Source organism: Macaca fascicularis, chromosome 3 (assembly GCF_037993035.2).
Source record: "Macaca fascicularis isolate 582-1 chromosome 3, T2T-MFA8v1.1".
In the NCBI taxonomy this organism is placed as follows: domain Eukaryota; kingdom Metazoa; phylum Chordata; class Mammalia; order Primates; family Cercopithecidae; genus Macaca; species Macaca fascicularis.
The window spans coordinates 144,847,380-144,874,632 of NC_088377.1; the positions used below are offsets into that span (position 1 = coordinate 144,847,380).

The 27,253-nt window shown below is 38.7% G+C and overlaps 1 protein-coding gene across 7 annotated transcripts in view; it reads right to left on the bottom strand.

Annotated features, from left to right (window-relative positions):
- The window catches only part of DNAJC2 (DnaJ heat shock protein family (Hsp40) member C2), a 33,681-nt gene that overhangs the window by 216 nt on the left and 6,212 nt on the right, over nucleotides 1–27,253 (bottom strand). For 2 of the 7 annotated variants that reach the window (XM_074035719.1, XM_074035718.1), the window contains exons 3-17: nucleotides 26,758–26,833; nucleotides 18,220–18,318; nucleotides 17,896–17,942; nucleotides 17,108–17,249; nucleotides 15,027–15,107; nucleotides 14,142–14,207; nucleotides 13,427–13,518; nucleotides 13,227–13,348; nucleotides 12,153–12,302; nucleotides 7,062–7,150; nucleotides 6,900–6,969; nucleotides 4,122–4,306; nucleotides 3,283–3,383; nucleotides 3,057–3,164; nucleotides 210–364 (exon numbers count right to left, since the gene is read on the bottom strand). In XM_074035719.1, the coding sequence (XP_073891820.1) occupies nucleotides 210–364; nucleotides 3,057–3,164; nucleotides 3,283–3,383; nucleotides 4,122–4,306; nucleotides 6,900–6,969; nucleotides 7,062–7,150; nucleotides 12,153–12,302; nucleotides 13,227–13,348; nucleotides 13,427–13,518; nucleotides 14,142–14,207; nucleotides 15,027–15,107; nucleotides 17,108–17,241 (1,353 nt within the window). In that variant the 5' untranslated portion in view covers nucleotides 17,242–17,249; nucleotides 17,896–17,942; nucleotides 18,220–18,318; nucleotides 26,758–26,833. Of the gene's footprint in view, nucleotides 1–209; nucleotides 365–3,056; nucleotides 3,165–3,282; nucleotides 3,384–4,121; nucleotides 4,307–6,899; nucleotides 6,970–7,061; nucleotides 7,151–12,152; nucleotides 12,303–13,226; nucleotides 13,349–13,426; nucleotides 13,519–14,141; nucleotides 14,208–15,026; nucleotides 15,108–16,113; nucleotides 16,236–17,107; nucleotides 17,250–17,895; nucleotides 17,943–18,219; nucleotides 18,319–26,757; nucleotides 26,834–27,253 lie in introns of those variants that run through there. The other 5 variants (XM_045387537.1, XM_045387536.1, XM_074035720.1 and 2 more) reach the window with 4 other exon arrangements.

Consider the following 27,253-nt stretch of genomic DNA (forward strand, 5'->3'; position numbering starts at 1 on the left):
GACAGTACTAAGTATACCGATTTCACTGCCTGCCAGGGCCTAGAAAGTTTCTAAGGTTGCTCATTTATTCCTAATAATATTGGCCCCATAACTACTGGTGTTGAAATAAGCACTATATTATTAACTACTTAATAGACATAAAATGTGAGCTATATATAACCCACGTTAAATTTAAAATACAACAATCTATAAACTCTTAAGTCTGCAACCTTATATCGTTTCATGCAGTCCTTCTTTGTCCTGCCAGGCACTGCTTCTGCTATTTTTTCCCATCTTTCAGGTGTATTTACTGGGTATGTTTTCAAAGCTTGTTCCAAAAGCTTCTGTTCTTCTGTTGTCCAAGGGGTGAAGTCCGTATATGGACCTGTTTAAGAAAAATTTTTATTTGAAAACTGTCTTGTTCAGAACATGTTCCCAGACATGTCTTGTGGTCCACAAGTGTCCGCTAAGTGCCCATTTCAGTCTGGGATGTGTCATTTTGAAATAAACTTGTAGAGATGAGAGATACATATATCCCTCTGAGTGTTAAGAAGAGAAAAAACTTTAGATGACTCACATCCCAGAAAATAAAATCTCAAAGGCTTTTTAAAACACAAGAGTAAAGATCTGCCTTGTACTGTTTATCTCTTATAAATCAATGTAATATACCCACTAGACTGGAAAAAAGCCATATTTAAATTTATAGTACTGTTGGACTCTCGGGCTCAAAAACACAACCACAATTCATTGAGAGTTCTGATAAATCTACTTCCTTACAGGATAGGTAAAAGAGCTTCCTCACAGTTAAACTTCTGCTGGATAGAAACCCTGGAAACCATTTTTGTTTTACACTGAAGGAAACAAACCTAGCAAAATTAAGCCAAGTGCCCAAGGTACCAGTGCCGAAGAGGCAAGGTGAGATTAGATTGTGTTGTAGTGTGGTGGTCTCTTCACCACATCTGCTAAAATCTTGGGAGCCAATGCTGAACATTTCCAATAACTGCTATTGTGGTTTTTCAACTAAACCTTTAATATTTCAGAAAACATCTAAGATGTGTGTCAGAAACAAATGTATTTCTTAAGGATGTTAAGTATTACACAGTCCACTTGTGTAGGTAAAAGGAGAATGTTAAGTGGCAGAGAGCTGATTTGGTTAAGTCAATGGACTTCTGGCAATTTAGTTATTTCAGACTATGCAGTGACAACACAGACTTAATATTACCAGTACCCTGACTACTACTTGAAACTGCATCCTGTGAGATCTATCACAAAGTTAAGCCTAGAAACCAAAGTTCCTTCCCAATTAAAGAAGGAAAAAAAAAAAAACAAACAAAAAACCCCACTACCTATTCAAAACAAAGCAGAGAATTTGTGTAATATTTGAAGGTACCTAAGGTACATAAGAAGCTTTTTTGAAGGTAACTTTTAAGTTCTAGGAAGTCTTGTTGAATTTCCTTATATTGGTTTAAAGCCCTGAATACCATAGATTTTATATCCTCTCTTGGAAAAAAGATGGAAGTGACATGGCAGTATTTCCTGCTGTTTTCCAGTTACTTCACAATACCAAAATAAATTAAATGTACTGTTGCAAAATTCCTATGAGAAATCACTATTCAAAAAATGGTGCCAGGTTGATGTTTAATGGTACAACTGAAGAGGAAGGAGCCTTCCCATTTCCATAAAAGAGGCAAAGATGCTAAAAGACAAAGGACTACTGTCAGTCACTCTTGCCTTCACAGGGTCACCTCTCCTCACAGCAGACTGGACAAGTATCAGGGCCTACTTCCCTCCAACATGGAAACAAGTCCCCTAAGAGCTGAGACTAGTGTGCTAATACCTGTTGTATGGTATTTTGTGGAGATAAAGGCACAGGAGAATAAACCCCTTTAGAAGTGTCCTTCAGGTGTTCTGAAACCCTGCCTTGTTACTTACCTTTATTAAAAGAACTGAAATAATGCCTAACTCAGCCAAACAAGTTACCCCTGATTTTTGCAAACAGTGATCTTCCTCCCCTATATAACACTGAGTCTCATATCTTTTAAGTTGAAATTTTGGGATAATAAACAAGATTAAGAAGATAGGTAAAAGACTGGGACTCTTAGAAGAAACAGCTTATCATGTATAGTCAAGTCTATTAATCCAAAAGCATCTTTCTGCGATTAGTTTAAGAAAGGACTGGTGGCTCACAGAACATCAAGTGAAAGAACTTCTTTCACATAAACTGCTTTCAAACTCATAGCAAGAAAAAAATTTGTATCACATCCCCAGACACAAAGACACACATGAACAAGAGTTTCATTACAGTATACCCACCTATATAATGGGTGTCACACTCACTAATTTTCTATTCAAGACACACTAAATTGACTTCATGACCCAGTGATGGGTCATGATTTGTAATATGAAAAGCACTGGTCTAGGGTAATCAAATTAGAACACCCAATATCAAACCCTAACAGTTTTTTTTTTTTTTTTTTTTTTTTTTTTTTTTTTTTGAGAGGCTTACTATGTTTCCCAGGCTCGTTTTGAACCCTAACAATTTTTAACTTTATTTTGAAATAATTTTAGAGGAGTAGAAAGAATTGTATACTCTGCCTGCATTCCCCAAATGTGAACATTTTCATGTTTGCTAATTCTTTTTCTCTATATGTACAGACATACTTTGCTCTGAACCATAAGTTACAGACATGATGCCTTTTTATTCCTACTTTGTTTTTCCTTAAACATAAGGACATTTTCTTATATAATTACAGTACATTTCTCAAAATCGAGCAATTATCCCGATAAAATACTATTCTTTTGTCCCAATAATATCCTCTAACACTGATTTGTAAAACCTGGTAAGAAAAACAAACACAGCCCCCTTCTCTAATGGCATCTGAAATGCAAGAACTGTAATTCTCCATTTTGAATGGTGAGGTGAAGTAAATCTTTGCCCTGGAAATGTTTGCTTACAGCTTCCAGTCTGCTAAACATTTTATTTCCCTATCATTCTGAACATAAACACTAAGTCTTGTATATCCAAGCAGCACAGATACATGGCTAGCATTTTCTACTTTTAGAAAAGCAAAATTTACCTTCAAATCGTTCTGAAGGTGCTGCGTTGTCTGCTTGAGGTACCACTCCATGTTCTTTTTTAAACTTATCAAATGCCTTTTTATTTATGTCATCTTTTTGATGAGGGTCTGAGAAATGAAAAACTTTTAATACTTAACAGATCATCTCATTTAATCTTTCATTAAATTGCGTAAGTTATTTTAAAAATAGGTGTTTAAAGTAACAAATGGACTTCTCAAAACTCACCAAGTTTTTGGAGACTCTTTGCTTTGCCAATAACATCTTTGGCAGTTCTTTTGACTCCAGAGGAAGAATGTATGTTCATGTAATTAGCAATAACTTCCCATCTGATAGGATATATTATACCAATAATATAATTTAATAGTATTAAGGAAAAACAAAACAACAAATACCATTAGATTTTTACTGCAGAAAGGTTATAGTATAGAATGAGCTCAAATTGGTAGTCTAATGATGCTGCTACTATAAATTCCTGTTGCCTGGACTAGGGTTTTTGCTTTTCATATGTTTAAATCAACTATATAATCTTGGTTTTAAGTCCATACATCTTACATATTCTGTGTACAAATCAACATAAATAAAACCACTTATTTGTGTATACTGCCACTTTAACACATTTCTTCAGAAGATCAATCATTCTGAAAACAGCCTCAGTTTCATCTATAGAATTAGGGATGCTGGGTCCCTAGGGCTTTCTTGGGAGTTAAAATCAAGCTCCAGGCTTGAGGTGGGAAGAAACAAACAGCAAGACTGTAAAAGAAAAACTACAGAAAACCTAATCCCCAGCACAAGCCATGACAGAGTAGGCCAACATAAGTCAAGATTTGTCTCATGATCTTCAATTTCCTAAGAAGCTGAAGCATTTTGTCCTATGTGTATGTGCATGTGTACTGGTGTAATGGGTAAGACTGACAGCTTCAAAATGTACCTTTTTCACACTTCTGCTGTGGCACAGAATTTATCTCTGCAAGTTTCTGTGATAACAAGTGCTGCTATTTGGAGTCTGTCTACATTATCTCCAGGCTCCAGTGTGAGTTGAAGAAAAGTTTCATTAAAACCAGTACCTTGAATTTGTTCCAGCAGGGAACAGATTCACAGCTTTAATTAGTAATTGTAAATCATCTTCTGACCAATTTTTACTTCCATTTCCACCTCCACCAGCTGATTTTTCTGTGTTCTTAGATGCTTGTCGCATATGAGCCTCAGCTTCTTCTTTCTCTTTTCTGATTTGCTCATTTATTTCTTCTATCTGCACAAATATCATAAGTCAGGGACTTAAAAGTATATTGCTATTCTACACTCTCTTCCTGGCTAGGGCTTTGTGATCCTCAACTCTTACTGTCATTCTCACTCTGACCCCATACTCCTCTCCAAGGCCAACCCAAAAACAAGTACCAGCTTTTCACTCTGGCTTCTCCTGCTCTGGCTTCCAGTCTGCATAGGTCTGCCTGAGGGACCAAGAACTGCCCACAGCCTGCCTGATCTTCCCAGTACTCACGTCACGTCTTCCATTAGCCTTGGACACTAATTGACAAGTCTGTGGTTCACTGAGTTATTCATCCACAAGGCCATTTCATACCTCTCTTTAAACTCATTCACCCTTTCTGCAGCACCCTTTCTGCAGACAATCTCATTTATTCTCTACAAAAGGTGAAGGCATAGCAAAATGGCCTCTGTTTTATTTTCAAGTTGTACCATTTACATTGTTCCTTCTAGTCTACCTTCAAACATGCACAAGTAAAAAAAGAAAACCTTTATTTGCCTTGTTGCTTCTGTCAGCTGCTATCTTAGAGTCATCTTTGGCTCATTTCTCCCCTTCAATTCCTTAGAACCAGTAAAGTCTCAATAATGCTAACTTTGAAAAGTTTTTTGATTCCCATCATTGCGTTCATAGTGTAGGTTCTTTTTCTTTCTTTTTTTTTTTTTTTGAGATGGAGTCTCACTCTGTTGCCCAGGCTGGAGTGCAGTGGTGTGATATTGGCTCACTGCAACCTCCGCCTCCCAGGTTCAAGTGATTCTCCTGCCTCAGCCTCCCAAGTAGCTGGGATTACAGGTGCCTGCCACCATGCCCAACTAATTTTTCTATTTTTAGTAGAGATGGGGTTTCCCCACGTTGGCCAGGCTACTCTTGAACTCCTGACCTCAGGGGATCTGCCTGCCTTGGCCTCCCAAAGTGCTGGGATTACAGGCATGAGCTACCATGCCCAGCTCATAATGCAGGTTCTTAAAGTAAGATTCTCACAACTAGTCACATCTATCTGATGCACCTTATCCACAAACGTCAGATTAGTAGTACAATGTTGAACCTTCTGTTAATCAAAGATTTGCAGTAATGGAAACTAGTCAACAAGGTATTAAAAACCTGATAACTGGTTCTACTTTTTCTAACTGATTGTGTTTCCCACTCCTTTTCCCCATAATGTTCTACCTTTTCTTTTTTTTTTTTTTTTGGTCTGTTTTTTGAGACAAAGTCTCGCTCTGTTGCCCAGGCTGGAGTGCACCAATGTGATCATAGCTCACTGGAGCTGTGGCCTCCCAGGCTCAGGTAATCCTCTAACCTGAGCCTCCTGAGAAGCTGGGACATGACACCATGCCAGTTAATTTTTGTATTTTCAGTAGAGATTTTGTTCATGTTGCCCAGGCTGAACCATACTTTATACTTCTATTTCTATTTGATAGTTTGTGGTATTCTTCTGACCTTCACTTTAACTCTATCCTTCCTTTCAGGCTGGTTCAAACTCTACACCAAGCCTTCCCTGGCCACTAAACTTGTGGCCCTTCCTATCCTACACAACATTTACTATGGGCTCTCCATCTTTTGGTCCTTAAGGTTCTTCTCAGCCTAAGTCCTTTGTGGTGCAATAGCATTAGGCATTTCTCCAAAAGAACCTAGGCACAGTGTTATATATAGTAAGTACTAATACTTGTTGAACTGAATTGAATTTCTGGGCCTGTTTTCTTATCTGTAAAATAAAAGGTATAGACTAGACAGAACAAAGATCTCTTTTGGTTCTAAATGTTATTACCCTATGAAAATACTCAAGGAATAATCAAAACAATTATTTTCTTCTAATGATGATTTTGCAAAAGCTATGATTGTGATAGATACCACAATTCAAACACTAAGCATGGTAAAAACCATACACATTAAATCCAACTTAAATCAACAACAGCACTTACTACATAAAACACAGGCTGGGCGTGGTGGCTCATGCCTATAATCCTTTGGGAGGCCGATGCAGATGAATCACCTGAGGTCAGGAGTTCGAGACCAGCCTGGCCAACACAGCGAAACCCTGTCTCTAGTAAAAATACAAAAATCAGCCGGGCATGGTGGCACACACCTGTAACCCCAGCTGCACTCCAGCCTGGATGACAGAGAGAGACCCCATCTCAAAAACAAAAAACAGGCTGGGCGTGGTGGCTCACACCTGTAATCCCAGCACTTTGAGAGGCTGACACAGGCGGATCATGAAGTCAAGAATTCAAGACCAGCCTGACCAACATGGTGAAACCCCGTCTCTACTAAAAATACAAAAATTAGCCGAGTGTGGTGGTGTGTGCCTGTAATCCCAGCTACTCAGGAGGCTGAGGCAGGAGAATCACTTGAACCCAGGAAGCGGAGGTTGTAGTGAGCTGAGATTGTGCCACTGCTCTCCAGCCTGGGCGACACAGCGAGTCTCAAAACAAAACAAACACACAAAACAACAACAAAAAAACAGTGGGAAACACAGAGAAATCAGATACTGTTTGTACTTGGTGACTTATATATTAGGTAAAGAAACAGGTAAAAGCAGAATTAAATGCTACATATAGGCAGGAGTGATGTGTTCTTCTATTACCTGTTTTTCCAAAGCAGCCTTTCCTACTTCTTTTGTGCATGATGTGAGTGTTTCATTCAAGCACTGTAAGCTAAAGAAAAAAAAAAAAAAAAAAAAAAAAGAAGAAATGAAACTTTATCCTAAGCTCAAGTGAAGACTTCAATAGCAGTTCCATAGGTATACCTTGCCAGTTCAAGCCGATCACAAAGTTTTTCCACTTCTTCCATCATTTTAACCCGCTCTGCCTCATTATCAGAAAAATGATTCCAGGTCTAAAAGCACAAACACAAAAATTATCTTATATCTACTCACACTCAAAAATACATCCATCAACATAATTACAAAGCATGAGCTCTCAGGAGTTCCTGATGTGAACATACATAATAGCCTTCTGCCCATCCCCAGCTGTACTTCCACGGTACCTCCCAGGGCTCTCCCTGATCACCTAGCAATAAAAGGCATTATATACCAAGTTGGAGGTACATACCAAGGAGAAGCATAACAGAAAAAAGAATGCCTAGGGATGTTATAAAAAGTCAGAATGATTCCTTAGAGAATCACTTAAGGATCAAGAAATTCTTTATGATGACTCAAAATCCCTTTGTTTGGCGGCCTGTTGCAATGTGTGCTGAACTGTAAAATCTGGAAATTTTAAATGTGAAATTAAAAAGATGACTGTGTGTGCTTAGGAACAAGAGGTATTAGCAAAAATTTCAATTAACTAAAGACTATGCTCGGAATGGAACAGCATGATGCACAAGAAGTAACTGGCGAGTACTTGCCATGCTTTAAGCTGCTGTTGAGACTTATGTCTCCCATTCCTCACTTCTCCTTGCTTCCTTAATCCATGCAATCTGCCTCTCACTAAGGTTCCAGTGCTTCTATTACTATTCACTCTTCCCTAGGCTTCCAAAAGCACTACTGATTTTCTTCCTACCTGCCTGGTCACTCCTTCTCAGGCTTCTTTTCCTCTATCAGTACCTTATGTACTGGTGTTTTGCCAGAGTCCCAGCCTCCACTCTCCTCACTCTATACCCTCTCCCAGGGTGATCTTCTATATCTGCAGAGTTTCTAGTGCTATCAAGATGTGGAAGAGTCTGTGATAATCCTGTTCTTGAACTTACACACTCAATCATGTGCCGAGTTATCTCCATTTGAGTGTCCCAACAAGCTCAACACACCCTAAACTGAAATCATTTTTGCCCAGTCTTTTCCTCCTCCTTTGTTTTCTACTTCCCTGAATGCTACCAGCGTCATCCATCCAGTATTCTGTGCAATAAACCAAGGCATATAAAGATCTCACTCCTCCTGTTACCTCCAACACACAATCAATCCCAACAGGCAATAGCCTAGTCTACTTCCTGAATCTCTCTCCCTTTCATCTACCTTTTTCCATCCCTATCATCTCTGAGTTCAGGCCACAATACTCTCTCACCTGGATTGTGGCAAAAGACTCCTAAATTAGTCTCTCTGCCTCTAGTCTTCTCAGCACCCTGACCAAAACCAACTCAGGATCGGAGTAAGCTCTTTAGCAAGACGTATAAAGCCCTTTAAGACCAGGCTCCTCCTTACCTCCTCAGGTGCCCCTGATTCATTAAATCTCATTTCTCTGGATCTCTGCATTCTCAATACTCCATCTGTCTTATCCTTAATCCTGTGTACATACTGCTTCACCTGGCTAAATCCTACTAGATGCAGAATGCCTTCCTTGACTACCTTTTTGGTACCTTCTCATCCTAATACCTACCTTGAAGTGTTAGAATAGCTTGTTTACTTTTCATCACTAATCAGTAGACTCCTTGAAAGAACTGTGCAATCATTACATTCACATCAATTACAACTGCTTGGTACATAGTAAATGCTCATCAGATATGGATTTACGATAATCTGATGAGTATTTACTCTGAATGAATAAATTATGTGAGAAAGGAGCAAGAAAACAAAGTTTCCAAATGGCAGGACTTTTATTTATGCATAATCTCTAAGAACTATTCAAGCTTTATTTCCTGATTGGCCTTTTAAGGTTCTTGCTGAATGTGCCAAGCACTACATGTGAATTATCTCATTTAATCTTCACAACTCTGTGACTAGGTATCATTTCAACTATAGAAGAGGTGAGGAAAGTGAGGCACAAAAGTGTTGAGGTAATCTCCTGAGGGTCCCACAGCTAGTAAGAGGTAAGCAGAGAATAGCCTCAAACCCAGGTGGCTTGCCCTGAGCCCATGCTCTTTACCACTTTGATAACACTGCATCCTTCTGAAAACAATCTTCTATACAGTGGAATCTGAGAAAAATATATATGTTTTCAAATTTGGATTTTCTTTTTCCTTATTAAAATGCCTAAAGAAACAAGTGCTTATATTTTTATTAAGCCTCTTTCAATGTCAGCTGATGGGGCAAGTTAATTTCAATTGTATTATTATCTGAAGATTTAGGATAGCATATATTAGAACATACATGTCTACAGCCTTCTAGATAGTCACATAAAAGATAATTTTTCTATACATATTACACATTTACATACTTGCTAGATTCAACTACAATGGACAATGGTATAGTACACAATATTCTTTGTGTGGCAATCTCTATTATAGCTTGGAATTCCACCAATTTATTCAATGTTGTTTAGTAAGGAACAGTACTGTCCTGTGACTTTACCAGCTTAAAATATAAGAATTAGCTCTTGGTCAAAATTATACTTAAAAACTTTTGGGGTTTTTGGTAAATACTTTCTAGTGGAAACTGTATTTGAATGAAAACTGCCAGTACTCACTCAAATGATACCATTTTAGATAAAATTGAAAGCTTTTAGAACTTTAAAAACAAGTTAAAACTTTTAAAAAAACTTTCTAAGCTAAAAATTAATTTTACACCAATAGGAAGCAACAACCTAAAACCAAATTGTGGCACCTTCTCAGAAAAATGATCTGGTTTCTCCAACAAATCAGTGGCAATGGTGTGAGGTGGGGAGAAGTGGTGATACAGAGGTGTTACAGAACTAGAGGGTCTTAAGAACAACCAGGAGACACAACAACTGAAGTATTTATATTGTATTGACCTTATTTGGGTCCTAATTTGAATACACCAACTATAAAAAGACATTGCTGAGGCTGGGTGTGGTGGATCATGCCTGTAATCCCAGCACGTTGGGAGGTCGAGGTGGGTGGATCATGGGGTCAGGAGTTTTACACCAGCCTGGCCAATACGGTGAAACCCTGTCTTGACTAAAAATACAAAAATTGGCCGGGAATGGTGGCAGGTGCCTGTAGTCTCAGCTACTCAGGAGGCTGAGGCAGAAGAATCGCTTGAACCCGGGAGGCAGAGCTTGCAGTGACCTGAGCTCACGCTATTGCACTCCAGTCTGGGTGACAGAGCAAGACTCCATCTCAAAAAAAAAAAAAAAAAAAAAGACATGGCTGAGATAACTGAAGATATGAATATAGACACAGTTTCAGAATATATATATATATATTTTTTGAGACAGAGTCTTGCTCTGTCGCCCAGGCTGGAGTGCAGTGGCATGATGTCTGCTCACTGCAAGCTCCGCCTCCCGCGTTCACGCCTTTCTCCTGCCTCAGCCTCCCGAGTAGCTGGGACTACAGGTGCCTGCCACCATGCCCAGCTAATTTTTTGGATTTTTAGTACAGACGGGTTTTCACTATGTTAGCCAGGATGGTCTCGATTTCCTGACCTTGTGATCCACTAACCTCGGCCTCCCAAAGTGCTGGGACAGTTTCAGAATATTAACTTTTTTTTTGGTTTGATAATGGTAAGATGATTATGTTTAGAAAAAAACTATCAGGGTTGAAAACTGAAATATGTAAGGTGAAATTTAGAAAAAGTTAAAAACACACTGAGATAAAATTAAACCTGTTTAGTTGTAGTGGTCTGTTCGTTTGTTTTTTTTGAGAAGGAGTCTAACTCTGTCTCCCAGGCGGGAGTGCAGTGGCGCAATCTCGGCTCACTGCAATTTCCGCCTCCGGGTTCAGGCAGTTCTCCTGCCTCAGCCTCCCGAGTAGCTGGGACTACAGGCACATGCCATTGGGCCTGGCTAATTTTTGTATTTTTAGTGGGGATGGGGTTTCACCATGTTGGCCAGACTGGTCTTTAACAACTGACCTCAAGTGATCTGCTCGCCTTGGCCTCCCAAAGTGCTGGGGTTACAGGCATGAGCCACCACGACCAGACTCGTTTAGTTATAATTGCATAGTAAAGAAAAGAAATACATTTATGCTTGGACAAGTGCAGCGGCTCATGCCTATAATCCTAGCATTTTGGGAGTCCAAGGTGGGTGGATCACTTGAGGCCAAGAGTTCGAGACCAGCCTGGCCAACATGATGAAACCCCTCTCTACTAAAAATACAAAAATTAGCTGGGAGTGGTGCTGTGCACCTGTAATCCCAGCTACTTGGGTGGCCAAGGCATGAGAATGGCTTGAACTGGGGAGGTGGAGGTTGCAGTGAGCCGAGATGGCACCACTGCACTCCAGCCTGGGTGACTGAGTGAGACTCTGCCTCAACAACAACAACAACAACAACAACAACAACTAACAACAACAACAACTTAATTAAAAATTGTTCTTTTGGCTGGGCGCAGGTGGCTCACGCCTGTAATCCCAACACTTTGGGAGGCTGAGATGGGTGGATCACGAGGTTAGGAGTTCAAGACCAGCCTGGCCAACACAGTGAAACCCCGTCTCAACTGAAAATACAAAAAATTAGCTGGGCATGGTGGCGGGTGCCTGTAATCCCATCTACTCAGGGGGCCGAAGCAGGAGAGTTGCTTGAACCCAGGAGGCGGAGGTTGCAGTGAGCCGAAATCATGCCATTGCACTCCAGCCAGGTGACAGTGCGAGACGCCATCTCAAATAAATAAATAAAAATATATTTTTTTTCAAGAAATATTTTGGTCAGGCGCAGTGGCTCATGCCTGTAGTTCCAGCACTTTGGGAGGCTGAGGTGGGGAGATCGCTTGAGGTCAGCAGTACGAGACCAGCTTGGCCAACATAGCGAAACCCTGTCTCTACTAAAAATACAAAAAATTAGCTGGGCGTGGTGGCACACGCCTGTAATCCCAGCTACTTGGAAGCTGAGGTGGGAGAATTGCTGGAACCTCGGAAGGGGAGGTTGCAGTGAGCCAAGATCACGCCACTGCACTCCAGTCTGGGCAACAGAGTAAGACTCCGTCTAAAAAAAAAAACGAAAAAGAGAACTGTTTTTTGATTAATCAGCAACTTGATTTACTTGTGCCTAGTGTTTGTTCAGTCTGACATACCTTGCATGAGTTTCGAAGTTTTTGCCTTTCCTTCTTAATGGCTTTTTTCTGGAGATCTTTTTCCTTCTTTGCCAACAATGCTTGCTGTCTAACTTCCTCCTCTTCTTTCTCCTTAGCTAACCGAGCAGCTTCTAATTCAGCTTGCCTTTGCTTTAAAAAAAGGGAGTAAAATCATTTTAATAAAGTAAAATTCCTAAATGCTTTATATTTTTTAAAATTTAAACTTTTAATAAATTATATTAGGGAAAAAGGCAACATAAACTTATTGAAAACTGAAGGATGAACTGGGAAAGGCAGCTGGTAAAGATCCATAGACATTTATTAGAAAATGTAAAATTAACATTAGAAATAAACATAATATTAAAGGAACGTATGACACCCTTTTTTTGCTCAATAAAAATTTGCTGGTAAGGAAGATCTCTCTCAATTATACCAACTTGTCATGATTCATTCACAGTAGCACCCAATTCTCTGCTTTCAAATTATAGTTTTTTAAAAAAATAGATGTGAAGAATAAAGATGTATTTTTTAAATTTTTTATTATACTTTTTAAGTTCTAGGGTACATGTGCACAACATGCAGGTTTGTTACATATGTATACATGTGCCATGTTGGTGTGCTGCACCCATTAACTCATTATTTACATTAGGTATATCCCCTAATGCTATCCCTTCCCCCTCCACCCACCCGACAGGCCCCAGTGTGTGATGTTCCCCTTCCTGTGTCCAAGTGTTCTCATTGTTCAATTCGCACCTATGAGTAAGAACATGAGGTGTTTGGTTTTCTGTTCTTGTGATAGTTTGCTGAGAATGATGGTTTCCAGCTCCATCCATGTCCCTACAAAGGACATGAACTCATCCTTTTTTATGGCTGCATAGTATTCCATGGTGTGTATGTGCCACATTTTCTTAATCCATTCTATCATTGATGAACATTGGGGTTGGTTCCAAGTCTTTGCTACTGTGAATAGTGCCGCAATAAACATACGTGTGCATGTGTCTTTATAGCAGCATGATTTATAATCTAAAGATTTCATAAACATTTAAAGTCCACCTTCATTAAATGTTGTCTTACTTTTTCTTTAGCTTCTTGCTCCTTCCGTTTAGCTTCTGCTTTTGCTTTCTTTTCTGCTTCTTTCTTGGCTTTTTCTTCTTCCTTGAACTTTTTTATCCTTGGATCACAGCTATATGCATTGTCTACCAAAAGAAAAAGTTGATCTCATTTTGAATTTCTAACATTTGGGGGACTGAAAAAAAAAAATTAATTATACTTACCAACTAATGTTCTTATTCTGTTCATTTCTTCTTTTTTTCTTTGTGCTCTTGTTGCTCTGTTCTGCTTTTCAATCCATCTCCTCTCATCACGACTATAAAACAGAAAATACTGGAAACAAACTACTGCTTATAGATACTGTGACTGGAAAATGTAATATTTTATAAAATATTAATATGTAAATAACATCCTAGAAGGTTAAAATGCTGTGTCATTACTAACATTAAACAATGACTTATATTGGCCAGGCTGGTCTCGAATTCCTGACCTCAGGTGATTCACCTGCCTCAGCCTCCCAAAGTGCTAGGATTACAGGCATGAGCCAGCAGGCCTGGACTAAACATTGGTTCTATTTAATATTAATTCTGGTTATTTTTTGGGCATTCATGTCAAAAGCATTTCTGCACACATACAAAAAACAAACAAACAAACAAAACCTAATAAAACCTAGGTTAAGCAACCAGAAGAAAAAGATTTTGCTGAACTGTGCTGACGTTATATTCCCTGGCAATTTCTTAAGCATATCCTAACCAATTATTGATCTGGGCCCACCTAGTTTAACTTGTGAGAAAGGATTTCAAAATATTAAAAAATTGTTTAAAAAAGATGTACAAAGAGAAAAATTTGAAAGAAAATTTATGTGACATAGTTTTACATCATCACAAATACCAGAGAACCAAATAAACACCTTCCATTATTAATGATTTGCATACATACCATTCCGCTTTTTCTTTTTCTTCTTCATCTAAATAAGAAAATTCTCTCCAAGAATCAAAATTATACCTAATATAGACAGAAATAATTTACAATCAAGAAAGAACAAATGAAAAAAATTCCTTTTAATGCAAATGGATGAATTTGTTTTAATAGATACCTTTCTTCTCTTCTAGTATTAAACTAAGGTCAAATCTTTCTCCTTTTTAAATGACATTGCATTTGGTATGAAAATCTAAAATGCACGCATCACTCCATAATCAAAACCACACTTCCCTGCTGTCTCTTCTTTGTTAGGTTTTTGCTTGACCAAGACCTATTTTTAAATTTTCCTTGCCTTTCAGTTTCGCCAGTCTGTCAAGTCTGAAGGTAACCCTAGTAGTGGTTATCTCATCTCCAGTTTGTATCCTCTGAAGGTAAAAGCAATTACAACTGATAGAACTAAATCTTGTTATTTTTGTTCTACATGATTTTGTTTTTGTATTTACTAGGCATTTGATGAGAAAATGTAGCGCATATAAAATGGCCACTAACTATTGTGTTTATTAAAAATTAGTGAATTAGTTACAGACATATAGCACTGTCTCCTTCCTCATGAACTCAAGTACTTTTAGTATTAACTAAATAAAAATGTACTGATTTTTATTCAAATGACTCCCCAATTTTCCTGTTTTACTACTGTCATGTGCTTGATATCTAGAAATCTCATTAATAGAAAACAGGCTGAAAATCTTAAAAGCCTAAATATCACAAAGGTAACAGAGTGCTTTTGTTCAGTGAAGGTTCTGCAATTTGCCCATCTCAATTAATTTATAAACAATCAAGTACTTATTGAATACTTTTCTTTTTAAAAGATGACAGCATCATACAAACAGTATATTCACTTACCAGAAAGAATAAAATATATCTACATCTTCAAATGATGAATTCATATCACCAAGTTTAGGAACATTTTTTTTATTTGACCATCTGAAATATCAAAGGAAATATTCTTAAAATTCTTCAAAAATTATGTACAAAAGTTCAACAAACAATTTATTAAAAACAACAGTTTTAACTAATCCCTCTGATTTCCCTTCCCTACAAACTCTACAACTCGAAGATGTCGCTGGAAAGTCAGCAGTGGGGTATGAAACAACACAGGCGTGTGAAAAGTGAGGCCAGACATGGACTGGGGAGAGGAGAGAAACATGGGACAGCCTTCTAATCACAGGTTACCTTCAGTTCTATAAAGTACAATGCCATAGCAGCTGCTAGTCAGGCTAGGAAAAATGGCAGCTAGCTCCTTTTGCCAAGCTCCTGTCCCTAAATAGGCAGCACAACAACAGCCTGTAGGCCTAGCCCTTTAAAAGTGTTAATAGTCACAGATGGAAGTAATTTCTACCCCATCACCACCACCACCTTCCCCTTAGAGCCAGATTTCTTGGCGCAGCACTTCATCGATCACTGCTGAAAAGGATCCTGAGGCTGCTACTGATCCACGTTTTCTACTCTGTGAAATCATTACACAGAAAAATATACTACTCCTTTTTACCACCTCAGCACTGTTATAAAACAAATGTGGCCAGGCGCAGTGGCTCGCGCCTGTAATCCCAGCACTTTGGGAGGCTGAGGCCAGCGGATCACCTGAGGTCAGGAGTTTGAGACCAGTCTGGCCAATACGGTGAAACCCTGTCTCTACTAAAAATAGACAAATTAGTGGTGGCAGATTCCTATAATCCCAGCTACTCAGGGGGCTGAGGCAGGAGAACTGCTTGAACCTGGGAGGCAGAGGTTGCGGTAAGCCAAAATCGTGCCACTGCACTCCAGCCTTGGCAACAGAGCAAGACCCTGTCTCAAAATAAACAAGGAAAAAAACAAAAACAAAAACAAAACATAAACGTGAAATCCAAGGGAGAGAAGATGGCGGAAATACTAGGCGGCGCCAAACTGCTAACCGAAGTGGTTCTCAAATTTGGCTGCACAGTAGAATCACCTGGGAGCCTTAAAAATCCCCACAGGAATTCAAACCAATAAATCAGAATCTTTCCAGGGGGAACGCAGGCATCAGGAGTTCTTCCTGTTCTCCAGGTAATTCCAATGTGCAGCTAAGATGTGCTTTAAGGGAACCTGCCAACGCAGATGGAAAAAAAAGATGTAAAATAATATTGGTACACACTATTTTAAAACAAACTTTAATGAAATATGTATGCTTTAATCATAAATATAAATAATGTTTTGTCAAAGAAGCCTTATGATAATCAGATGATCAAATAAAGAACAAAGGCTTTTCTCAACAATGAGTCAGAGTAGTATACCCATTCATAAAGAGGAAATCAAAGAATAGAAAATTACTGTCACCTAAGTGTAAGAATCACACTATAAAAGTCAGATACTGTTATTTCTCTCAAAGTAAATTTTTTTTTTTTTTTTTTTTTTTTTTGAGATGGAGTCTCACTCAGCCACCCAGGTTGGAGTGTACTGGCACGATCTCGGCTCACTGCAACCACCGTCTCCTGGGTTCAAGCGAAACACCTGTCTCAGCCTCCGAAGGAGCTGGGATTACAGGCATACACCTCCACGGCCGGCTAATTTTTGTATTTTAGTAGAGACGGGGTTTCACCAAGTTGGCCAGGCTGGTCTTGAACTCCTGCTCTCAGGTGATCTGTCTACCTCGGCCTTCCAAAGTGCTGGGATTACACGTATGAGCCACTGTACCCAGCCCAAGTAAATTTAAAAGAGAAACCTCCCATAAATTGAACAGAAATTTTACTATGAAAATGTAGAACTTCTGTTTAGAAAGCAATATAAATGAGAACAATAAGTTCACCAGAAGGGCTCAATATTGCAGAGAAGGAGGAGGAGGAGGAAGAGACAGTGGAAATAATCTATAAATGAAACTATTATCAGAGGGAAAAAAACAGAAACCTGGAAGACTACAAGAAACAAGCCAACAGGGCACTACGATCAAAAGGGATGCCTTAACTCACCTGGAATTCCTTTCAAACACTGGGGAAAACACTTCGAAGAAATTATCCTTTGCTTCACTTTTAGAAGGAACTGAGTTATCAAAAGTAGGATCTACACTGTTAAATGCTCGTCTTTTCACTGGATCAGATAACATTTCATAAGCTGAGAAAAAAATTGTTAAGATCATATCACCATAACTTTACCTATTTTTTTCTTCAAGAAAACAAATATTTCCCTCCTTAAAACATAAAAGTCATTAATTTTCATATTTGAAAATTTTGTTTGCAGGTTGGGGAGGATTTAATTTAGGTAACAACAGCTTTAGCACTACTGGATATAACTGGACTTAACTCTTTCTTTAATTATTTTTCTAGTAGACAAGTGACAAAACAATATCACCCACCCTTCAAGAGAACAGATGACTCTGGGGAAAAAGAAATAGCTAGTAAGTTAACTGTTAGATCCCAAAGTTGTAAAAGATCGAAGGATCTTAGGCTTCTGGAGCACTGTGTAAGAGAGCTGGCAAAGAGTAAATTTGAACGGTGTGCATACAACTGTTTAAAAATTAGCATCAAAATGTAAAATCACATTTAAGGAAACATTTGGAAATGGTGGCAACCTATATTAATTTGCTTAGTGATGTGTATGTAAATAGCAGTAAGTAACTGTAGGGTCTGTACTAGGATATAATCAACTTCTTGATTTAAACTAGGCTAGCAAAACATCTGAGGAACAGTTTAGTCCCATAAAGCATCTGAAACGAAAAAAAAAAAATCTTAGTATTCTCATCATTAAATAGAACACTTACATGAATTAACTGTAGGATGAGCTTCTGATAAGAATCACCTGGGGATCCTGTTAAAATGCAGATTTTAATCAGTAGGTTTGGGGCAGGGCCTGAGACTGCATTTCTAATAAGCTGCCAGGTGTTGCTGATGCTGCTGGCTGGGGAAACCTCACTTTGTGTAGTGAGGCTCTGGGGTGATGATTAGAAATAACTTGATATAACTGAAATGTTTCAAAATGTCAAAGGATAGTTGAATGAACTACAGTATGCATAAGAAACCCAATCCCAGCAATTAATAAATAACAATTACTAGTAGAAATTCCTGACTCTAAAGCATTTTCTTACCTTTAGTTATGCAAGTGAAGTAGTCATTATCTCCTTCTTTTATTGGTTCACCAGCTGCTTTCCGTTTGTCTGGGTGATGTTTTAAAACCATTGCTTTATCTACAAAATCAGTCGGATTGAGATAATTTGTCACTTTAAGCACCAAAACTAAAGATAAGCTACATGTAGACCATTTCTAAAATCATAAGGCTAATATTAGAATCTTTTCTCCCACAGTAAAATATATGATTATTCAATGTGAAAATTATAAACTGATTTATTATTATTATTTTCTGAGATGGAGTTTTGCTCTTGTTGCCCAGGTTGGAGTATAATGGCGCGATCTCAGCTCACTGCAACCTCCACCTCCCGGGTTCAAGCGATTCTCCTGCCTCAGCCTCCTGAGTAGCTGGGGTTACAGGTACCCCCACCACGCCCAGCTAATTTTTTGTATTTTTAGTAGAAACAAGGTTTCATTATGTTGGCCAGGCTGGTCTTGAACTCCTGACCTCAGGTGATCCAACCACCTCAGCCTCCGAAAGTGCTGGGATTACAGGTGTCAGAAACTGCACCCGGCTTGAAATAATTATTTTAAGAACTAGCCAAAGTGCCCCTAGCCAACGACAGTGACTGTTAACATTTTGGTGTATTTCTGCATGGATATTTTTGTTTTCTTAAGCATATGCTTTTAAAAATTCAGGTGTAGGCTGGGCATGGTGGCTCATGCTTGTAATCCCAGCACTTTGGGAGGCTGAGCTGGGAGGATCACTTGAGGTCAGGAGTTCAAGATCAGCCTGGCCAATATGGCAAAACCTGGTTTCTACTAAAAATACAAAAACTAGATGGGTGTGGTGGTGCATGCCTGTGGTCCCAGCTACTTCGGTGGCTCAGACATAAGAATCGCTTGAACCCACGAGGTGGAGGTTGCAGTGAGCTGAGATGGCGCCACTGCATTCCAACCTGGGTGAGTGAGACTCTGTCTCAAAAAGAAGAAGAAAAAAATTCAGGTGTAATCGTATGTACTAATTTATATTCTGCTTTTTTCAATTTCACATTATAGCATTTGCATTTTCCATGGTTTTTTCCTTGCAAACTCTTCAAATTTTTCTTTCACATGACTGCTTAATACAGTGTTACAAGTAGATTTGTTGTAATTTAGGCATTTCTCTACTGTTGGACACTTGGGCCATTTCCAATTTTGCATTATTATAAATAATGCCAATTTGAATAATTTTAAATATAAGTATTTTTCCTTATTTAGGATTCTTTCTTAGGATATAATCACAGAAGTGAACTTTGTGAGTGGAAATGGAACAAGTTATTTTTCAAAAGGCATACTATTTCATACTCCTATGTGAATATTCTTTCACCACAGCCTCAGCCACAGTAGGTATAATTATTTAAAATTTGTGATTATCACTGGTGGTCAACAATTTTTTTGTTTTTCATTCTTTAACGGGAAAAAGGAGGGGCTGTCTCAGTTTTTCTTCTGACTCTGTGTGTCACTTTACAATAAATAATGGCTAGCTGTTAACATCTATGGAGTAGCTGACATGTGCAAGGCCTGTTTACCAGTTAATCTTCTCCATGATCCTATGAAGAAAGTACTATTACTGTCTCCACTTTATAGATGAGGAAAACGAGGCACAGAGATGTTACGTAGCCACTACCACTGCAACTTGCTCAAATTTCCGGCCAAGTCGGGCTCTAATCCAGACGGCCTGACTCCTCAGCATGTTTGAATGCTGCCTCCTAATTCACTATGTTTATTGCTAATTTTTTCCCAACTGTTTTGTTAACACTTATGTTTTAAAAAAAATTGTCATTTTTATTTACATTTACTGATTATTTCTTTTATAATTTCTTCTAGTACTTATAATAGTTCTAGTTTCATTAATATTTCCTACAGTTAGATTGAAAAAATTTTAAAATCTTTTTGGAATTTTAATATAGCCAAGAAAGTATCTAAACTTGTCATTTTTCAAAATCTTACTGTGATTTAATATAATCCTTCCCTATTCCACTGATTTGTGATACTATCTTTATAATAGTAAATTTTACAAGGGCTTGTTTTGGTTACTTATTGTTGCCCTGCGGTTATCTTTATAATGACCACAGCTTTCTTATATATTTGATGGTAACTTACAAAAACTGTAATTTTTGCTTATTTTTCTTGCATCTAGTCCCTTAACTCTCTTTTGCTTTTCTAGACAGATCCTATATTATCTACAAATGTATTTATTTTCTTCTTTCCAACAGTTGTCTCTTATTTAATAACTTAACTCACTAACCCAAACTCCCAAAATCGCATAAAAAATAAAATGCAGGCTGCTTCACCCCTAGATTTTAGGTAACAGCATTAATGCCACATAGCTAAAAGTTTGCTAGCTGTGGGCCTGAAACAGTTATCAAAGTAGGGAATTAACTACATTTCTTTTCAAAATTCTTATCAAAAAGGAATGGGTGTTAAATTGTGGTATGTGTTTTCACTACCTACTTAGGAAATCACATAGATTTAATATTATCTGAGGTATAATTTTGCTATATTAATACACTTCCTAAGTTGGATACCTGAGAGAAACTGTGTTCATGAACACTATTATTCTTTTAGTATACTGTTAAATTGCATTTGTTATTTTATTTTATTTTGAGCCAGGGTATCACTCTGTTGCCCAGGCTAGAGCACAGTGACACGATCTTGGCTCACTGCAGCCTTAACCTCCTGGGCTCAGGTGATCCTCCCACCTCAGCCTCCCAAGTGGCTGGGATTACAGGTGCGCTCCACCATGCCTTGCTAACTTTTTTTATTTTTTGTAGGGAAGGGGTTTTGTCATGTTGGCCAGGCTGGTCTTGAACTCCTGGGCTCAAGCAATCCTCCCACCATGGCCTCCCAAAGTGCTAGAATTACAGGCCTGTGCCACCACACCTGGCCACTATTATTTCATAATACAAGCATCTGTACACACTGACGGGGTACATGTGATATTTTGTTCATAATACACGAACAAAATCCATTTTTTTTTTTTTTTTGAGATTGAGTCTCATTCTGTTGGCCAGGCTGGAGCACAATGGTGCAATCTCGGCTCACTGCAACCTCCGCCTCCTGGGTTCAAACGATTCTCCTGTCTCAGCCTCTGAAGTATCTGGGATTACAGGCACCTGCCACCACACTCAGCTAATTTTTGTATTTTTAGTAGAGACGGGGTTTCACCATGTTGGCCAGGCTTGGTCTTGAATTCCTGACCTCATGATCCGCCCGGCTCGGCCTCCCAAAGTGCTGGGATTACAGGCATGAGCCACTGCGCCTGGCCTCATTTTGTGCATAATTCATGATACATGCATAAACCATATAATGATCAAGTCAGGGTATTTGGGTATCCATCAACTTGAGTGTTTATTATTTCTATGTATTATGAACATTTCAAGTTCTCTCTTCTAGCTATTTTGAAATATACAATACATTATTGTTAACTATTGTCACCCTACTCTGCTACAGAACACTGGGACTTATTCCTTCTAACTGTATGTTTGTGTCCATTGACCAACCTCTCTTTATCCCTCTCCCCCCAACACCCTTCCCAGCCTCTGGTATCTATCATTCTATCTACTATCTCCATGAGATCAACTTTTTAAGCTCCCACTGTTCTCAAAAGTGAGAACATGCCAATATTTGCCTTCCTGTGCCTAGTTTATTTCACTCAACATAATGACCTCCAGTTCCATCTATGTTGCTGCAGACATGATTTCATTCTTTTTTATGGCTGAGTGGTATCCTATTGTGTACATATACATTTTCTTTATCCATTAGTCTGCTGATGGACACTTAGGTGGATTCCTTATCTTTGTTATTATAAACAGAGCTGCAATAAAAACATGGGAGTGCAAGTACCCCTTTGACATACTGTTTTCTTTTTCTTTGGATAAATATCCAGTAGTGGGACTGCTGGGCTATATGGTAATTCTATTTTTAATTTTTTGAGAAATCTCCATACTATCTTCTATAGTGGCTATGCTAATTTACATTCCTACCAACAGTGTATAAAAATTCCCTTTTCTTGAATTTGCTATTATTTTAACATTTTAACTGGGTTTTTTTTTTCATTATATTAATAGGAATTGTTTGTAGGATTTTTTGAGCTCTCTGCTAGGTTTTGCATACTCAGATTACATTAAACTGTACAACTTAACAAAATGAATTATTCCAAAACAGTTTATGATTAACTGATTCTCCAATTACAACATAAAAAATCAAGTTTATATTCAGCATTAGAATTTTTGATTCTTTAACACTTGAAACAATTCACCTGAAAAATGATCTGGGCCTAATAATTGTTTTTAGGAGTAAATCCTTTGGTAACTTTAATGTTTTCATCCTTTTTTTTTGTTTCTTTTTTTGGGGAGGGCAGGGGGACAGGGTCTTACTACTGTCCAGGGTGGAGTGCTGTGGTGTGATCATGGCTCACTGCATGGGCTTCTTCACCTCCTGGGCTCAAGCGCTATCTCAGCCTTCTGAGCAGCATGGGCATGCACCACTATGCCCAGCTAATTTTTCTATTTTTTGTAGAAATGGCATTTTGCCATGTTGCCCAGCCTGGTCTTGAACTACAGAGCTCAAGCAATCCGCCCACCTCAGCCTTCCAAATGCTGGGATCACAGGCATGAGCCACCATGATTAATTCTTTGTGTATTTCACTACGTTGTGAGTATCCTGTCTCTGAAATGCCTGGGACCAAAAGCGTTCGGGATTTCAAATATTTTTAGATTTTGGAATATGTGCATTATACTTACTGGGTGAGCATCCATTCCAAATCTGAAAATCCAAAATCCTCCAGTGAGCATTTCCTTTGAAGCGTCATACTGGCACTCACAATTTGGAGCATTTTGGACTTTGGATTTTTGGATTAGGGACGCTCAACTTGTATTTGTTTATTCTTCTTATAAAACCCATTTTGGGATATTGTCTTATTTATTTTCTTCCTGCATCTTCCTTTGTGCTATACTTTTAAACCTCTGAATTGAATTTCCACCTTATCTTTTCCCTCTTTTGAAAAAAGTAACAGAATAGGTTAAGGCAATGAATTTACTTAAGGTACAGCTCTAGCTGCCAGTCCTTAAGTTTTGGTAAAGCAGTAATCTTACTTTTGTGGAAAAAAAGAAGTCTATTGCATAATTTTTATTTCTGTCTAGGTTCAAAAGAATATATTTAATTTCCCAAGTGACTGGTATTTTTGGTTTGTTTAATCATATCTATCTGATTCAACTGAGATAAAATTTACATAAAATAAATGCCCAGATTTTAAGAATTCATTAAGTTCAGTGAGTTTTGGCAATCATATACACTCCTGTAACTGCTACCCAAAAGAAAACAGAGGCCATTCCATCATCCAGAAAGTTCCCTTGTACCCTTTTCCACTGGGCTCCCATCCTCTACCAGCTGAGGCAACCATTTTCTGATGCCTGTCACCACTTTTGTATGTTCTTGAGCTTCAGGTAGATGTAACTTACAGTATGTCTGTGTCTGGCTTCTTTTATTCATGGTTTGAAATTCATCCATGTTTTTCTGTGTATTGGCAATTTGTTCTTTTAAAAATTGCTGATTAGTATTACACTGCACCAAAATATATAGCAGTTTGCTTATCTATTTCCATGTTATTAAACATTTGGGTGATTTCCAGTTTCTGGGGTGCAGTGGCATTATCCTGGCTCACTGCAAGCTCCAACTCCTGGGTTCACGCCATTCTCCTGCCTCAGCCTCGCGAGTAGCTGCGACTACAGGCACCCGTCACTACTCCCAGCTAATATTTTTGTATTTTTAGTAGAGACGGGGTTTCGCCATGTTGGCCAGGCTGGTCTCGAACTCCTGACCTCAGGTGATCCACCTGCCTCAGCCTCCCAAAGTGCTAGGATTAGAGGCGTGAGCCAGCACAGCCGGCTCCTACTTCACACTTAATTAATTTTCATTACTGACATTCAAAATATACTCAACAAAAATAACTTTGCTTGTAATATGAAGCAAGCACTCAAAGGCCCTCAAATGGTACCAGACTTCCATTTTCATTAGGTTTGTTTGTGCTGATAATTACAGATTTGCGAACAGTAACTTTGCATTTTAACTTTTAGAAAGATTTTCAGAAAGCAGGGAGTAGCAACTGTGTTTTATAGTGACAGAGGTGCAAGAATGACAGCTTCTTTCTGAATAAAGGCTGATGGAATATTCCGCAAGGGTGGTAGAGAGTAAGTTATAATTACCCTTATTGTTAACAATCTCTGCACTGGTGCTACAAAACTTTTGGCTAGAGAATACATATTCAAAAGCTATATTTCTTTTCTTTTCCTTTTTAATGAGACAGAGTCTCACTCTGTTGCTCAGGTTGGACTACACTGGTACAATTTCAGTTCACTGCAACTTCTGCCTTCCAGGTTCAAGTGATTCTCATGTCTCAGTCTCTCAAGTAGTTGGGCTTACACGCATGCACCACCGCACCTGGCTAATTTTTGTATTTTTAGTAGAGATGGGGTTTCGCCACGTTGGCCAGGCTGGTATTGAACTCCAGCCTCAAGTGATCCGCCTGCCTTGGCCTTCCAAAGTGTTGGGATTACAGGTGTGAGCTACTGTGCCTGGCTAAAAATCTATTTCTACAAGGCCAATAAAAAGAGTGGATGTAGGACGGGTGCTGTGGCTCATGCCTGTAATCCCAGCACTCTGAGAGGCCAACGTGGGTGGATCACCTGAGGTCGGGAGTTCGAGACCAGCCTGACCCACATGGTGAAATCTCATCTCTACAAAAAAATACAAAATTAGCCAGGCGTGGTGGCACATGCCTGTAATCCCAGCTACTCAGGAGGCTGAGGCAGGAGAATCGCTTCAACCCAGGAGATGGAGGTTGCAGAGAGCCGAGATCACCCCATTGCACTCCAGCCTGGGCAACAAGTGCGAAATTCTGTCTCAAAAAAAGAGAGTGAATTTAACAGAAGCAAATGAATGTTTCTTTTGCAATTTATTGCACATTTTTAATCTTTTGAGAAACAAAGAATTATTTCACCTTAAAACACAAACTATTTTCACAGTTATATATCAATTCTAATTAACAAATTTATCTGTATTGAGACATATTTGGTCTTTTTATGCTATTCATTTTTTTTTGGAAACAGTCTCACTCTTGTTGCCCAGGCTGGAGTGCGATGGTGCGACCTCGGCTCACTGCAACCTCCACCTCCTGGGTTCAAGCGATTCTCCTGCCTCAGTCTCACAAGTAGCTGGGATTACAGGTGCCTGCCACCATGCTCAGCTAATTTTTTTGTACTTTTAGTAGAGACAGGGTTTCACCACATTTTCCAGGCTGGTCTCGTACTCCTGACCTCAGGTGATCACCCATCTCGGCCTCCCAAAGTGCTGAGATTATAGCCGTGAGCCACCACGCCCGGCCAACGCTATTCTTTCATATAGTAAAACTTTGCAAACACTTGTATGTGGCAAATGGATTTTTCTGGCATTTATGTATACTGGAATAACTATTCACATGCACTAGCATATGCTTTGTCTAGAGTCATGCCAGCCTTTAAACAAATCTGGTTTAAAATAATCTGATAAATTCCTTCACTTTGTTAAAAAATATTTCCTGTGATTTTCCTAAATGTAAGCAGTAATGGGGACGATTTTGAGTTCATCTACTATACTAAGTATTGACTAATAATTTTTAGCATAGGCGTTCATATTCAGTCATCTTCCTTCAAGTATAATTCCTCCTCTTCTTGACAGGCCCTGACTCCCTACTCCTTTTCCATGTGGCCACAATCTTACCCTCTCTGACCTCAATACCCATTCTCTAGAGTGGAGGGCAGAACATTCCCATTCTCCTAAGATAGAAAACTGATCACCTTCATCTCTTACCTCTTTCACTAAACTTTATTAGTTGAACTGATCATGTGTATAAGAAATTATGTCCACAGGATTGCAAAGCATAGGACATTTAGGAGCATTAAGGGATGGTGTTTTATAAGGCATATGAAGACTGGGGTCCCAACATTACCCTGTCCCATGCCAAATTTTAACCTTGTCAATGAAAACAACAATAAAACATCAGACAACTTTCTTGGACAGAAGACAGGGTGATATCTATAAAGGTGTGACCTAAGATTACAAAATAACCTAAAAAAAAAAACAAAGAAAAAGGCAGTATCCACTAAGTACAGCTGGCCATACTTCTAAAGAGAGGCAAAGTATTATTTTTTAAAAGCTTGCCATTGGGAGAATATTCTGTATCCACACACACACACCCATCCTAATTTCTTATCCCTAATGGGAAAGTCTACATGTAAAATGGATTGCTTTCTTCTGATTCTGACGGCAAGGGAGACCATGGTTTTTTGCTTGTTATGACAATATAACGCATGCTGTTAAATGTAGTTACAGCTGCAGACTATGATACCGTGTATCTTTTAAAAAGCATAGGGTGTTCCTATACCAGATATGTGATTATTTCAAAATAACTAAGTACTTAAAGCATAGGGTGTTCCTATAACAGATATGTGATTATTTAAAAATAACTAAGTACTTACGAGCTGCTTTGATCTGTCTCTGTGTAGCCTTGTATCTCACATGGCCAAGTCCAAGAACTGCATAATGATCTTGGTTCTGATAAAAACACAAAAGGGAGTCAAATTTGAAATGGAGCCAATATATTCCATCCCTTGTGTTCTGGTACCTTAATACAGCATTTCCCAAAGTGACATTTCATCAGGTGTCTGGTAAAAGGTTCTGTATAAAACAGGTTCTATGGTCATATAAGGTTGAGAAATGTGGATTAGGCTGGGTGCCATGGTTAAAGCCTGTAATCCTAGCACTTTGGGAGGCCCAGGTGGAGGATAGCTTGAGCCCAGGAATATGATGCCAGCCTGGGCAACAAAGCAAGATTCCTGTCTCCACAAAAAAATTTTTAAAAATTAGCTGGGTGTGGTGGTGTGCACCTGCAGTTCCAGCTACTCAGGAATCAGAAATAGGAGGATTGCTTGAATCTGGTAAGTAGAGGCTGCAGTGAGCTGTGATGATGCCACT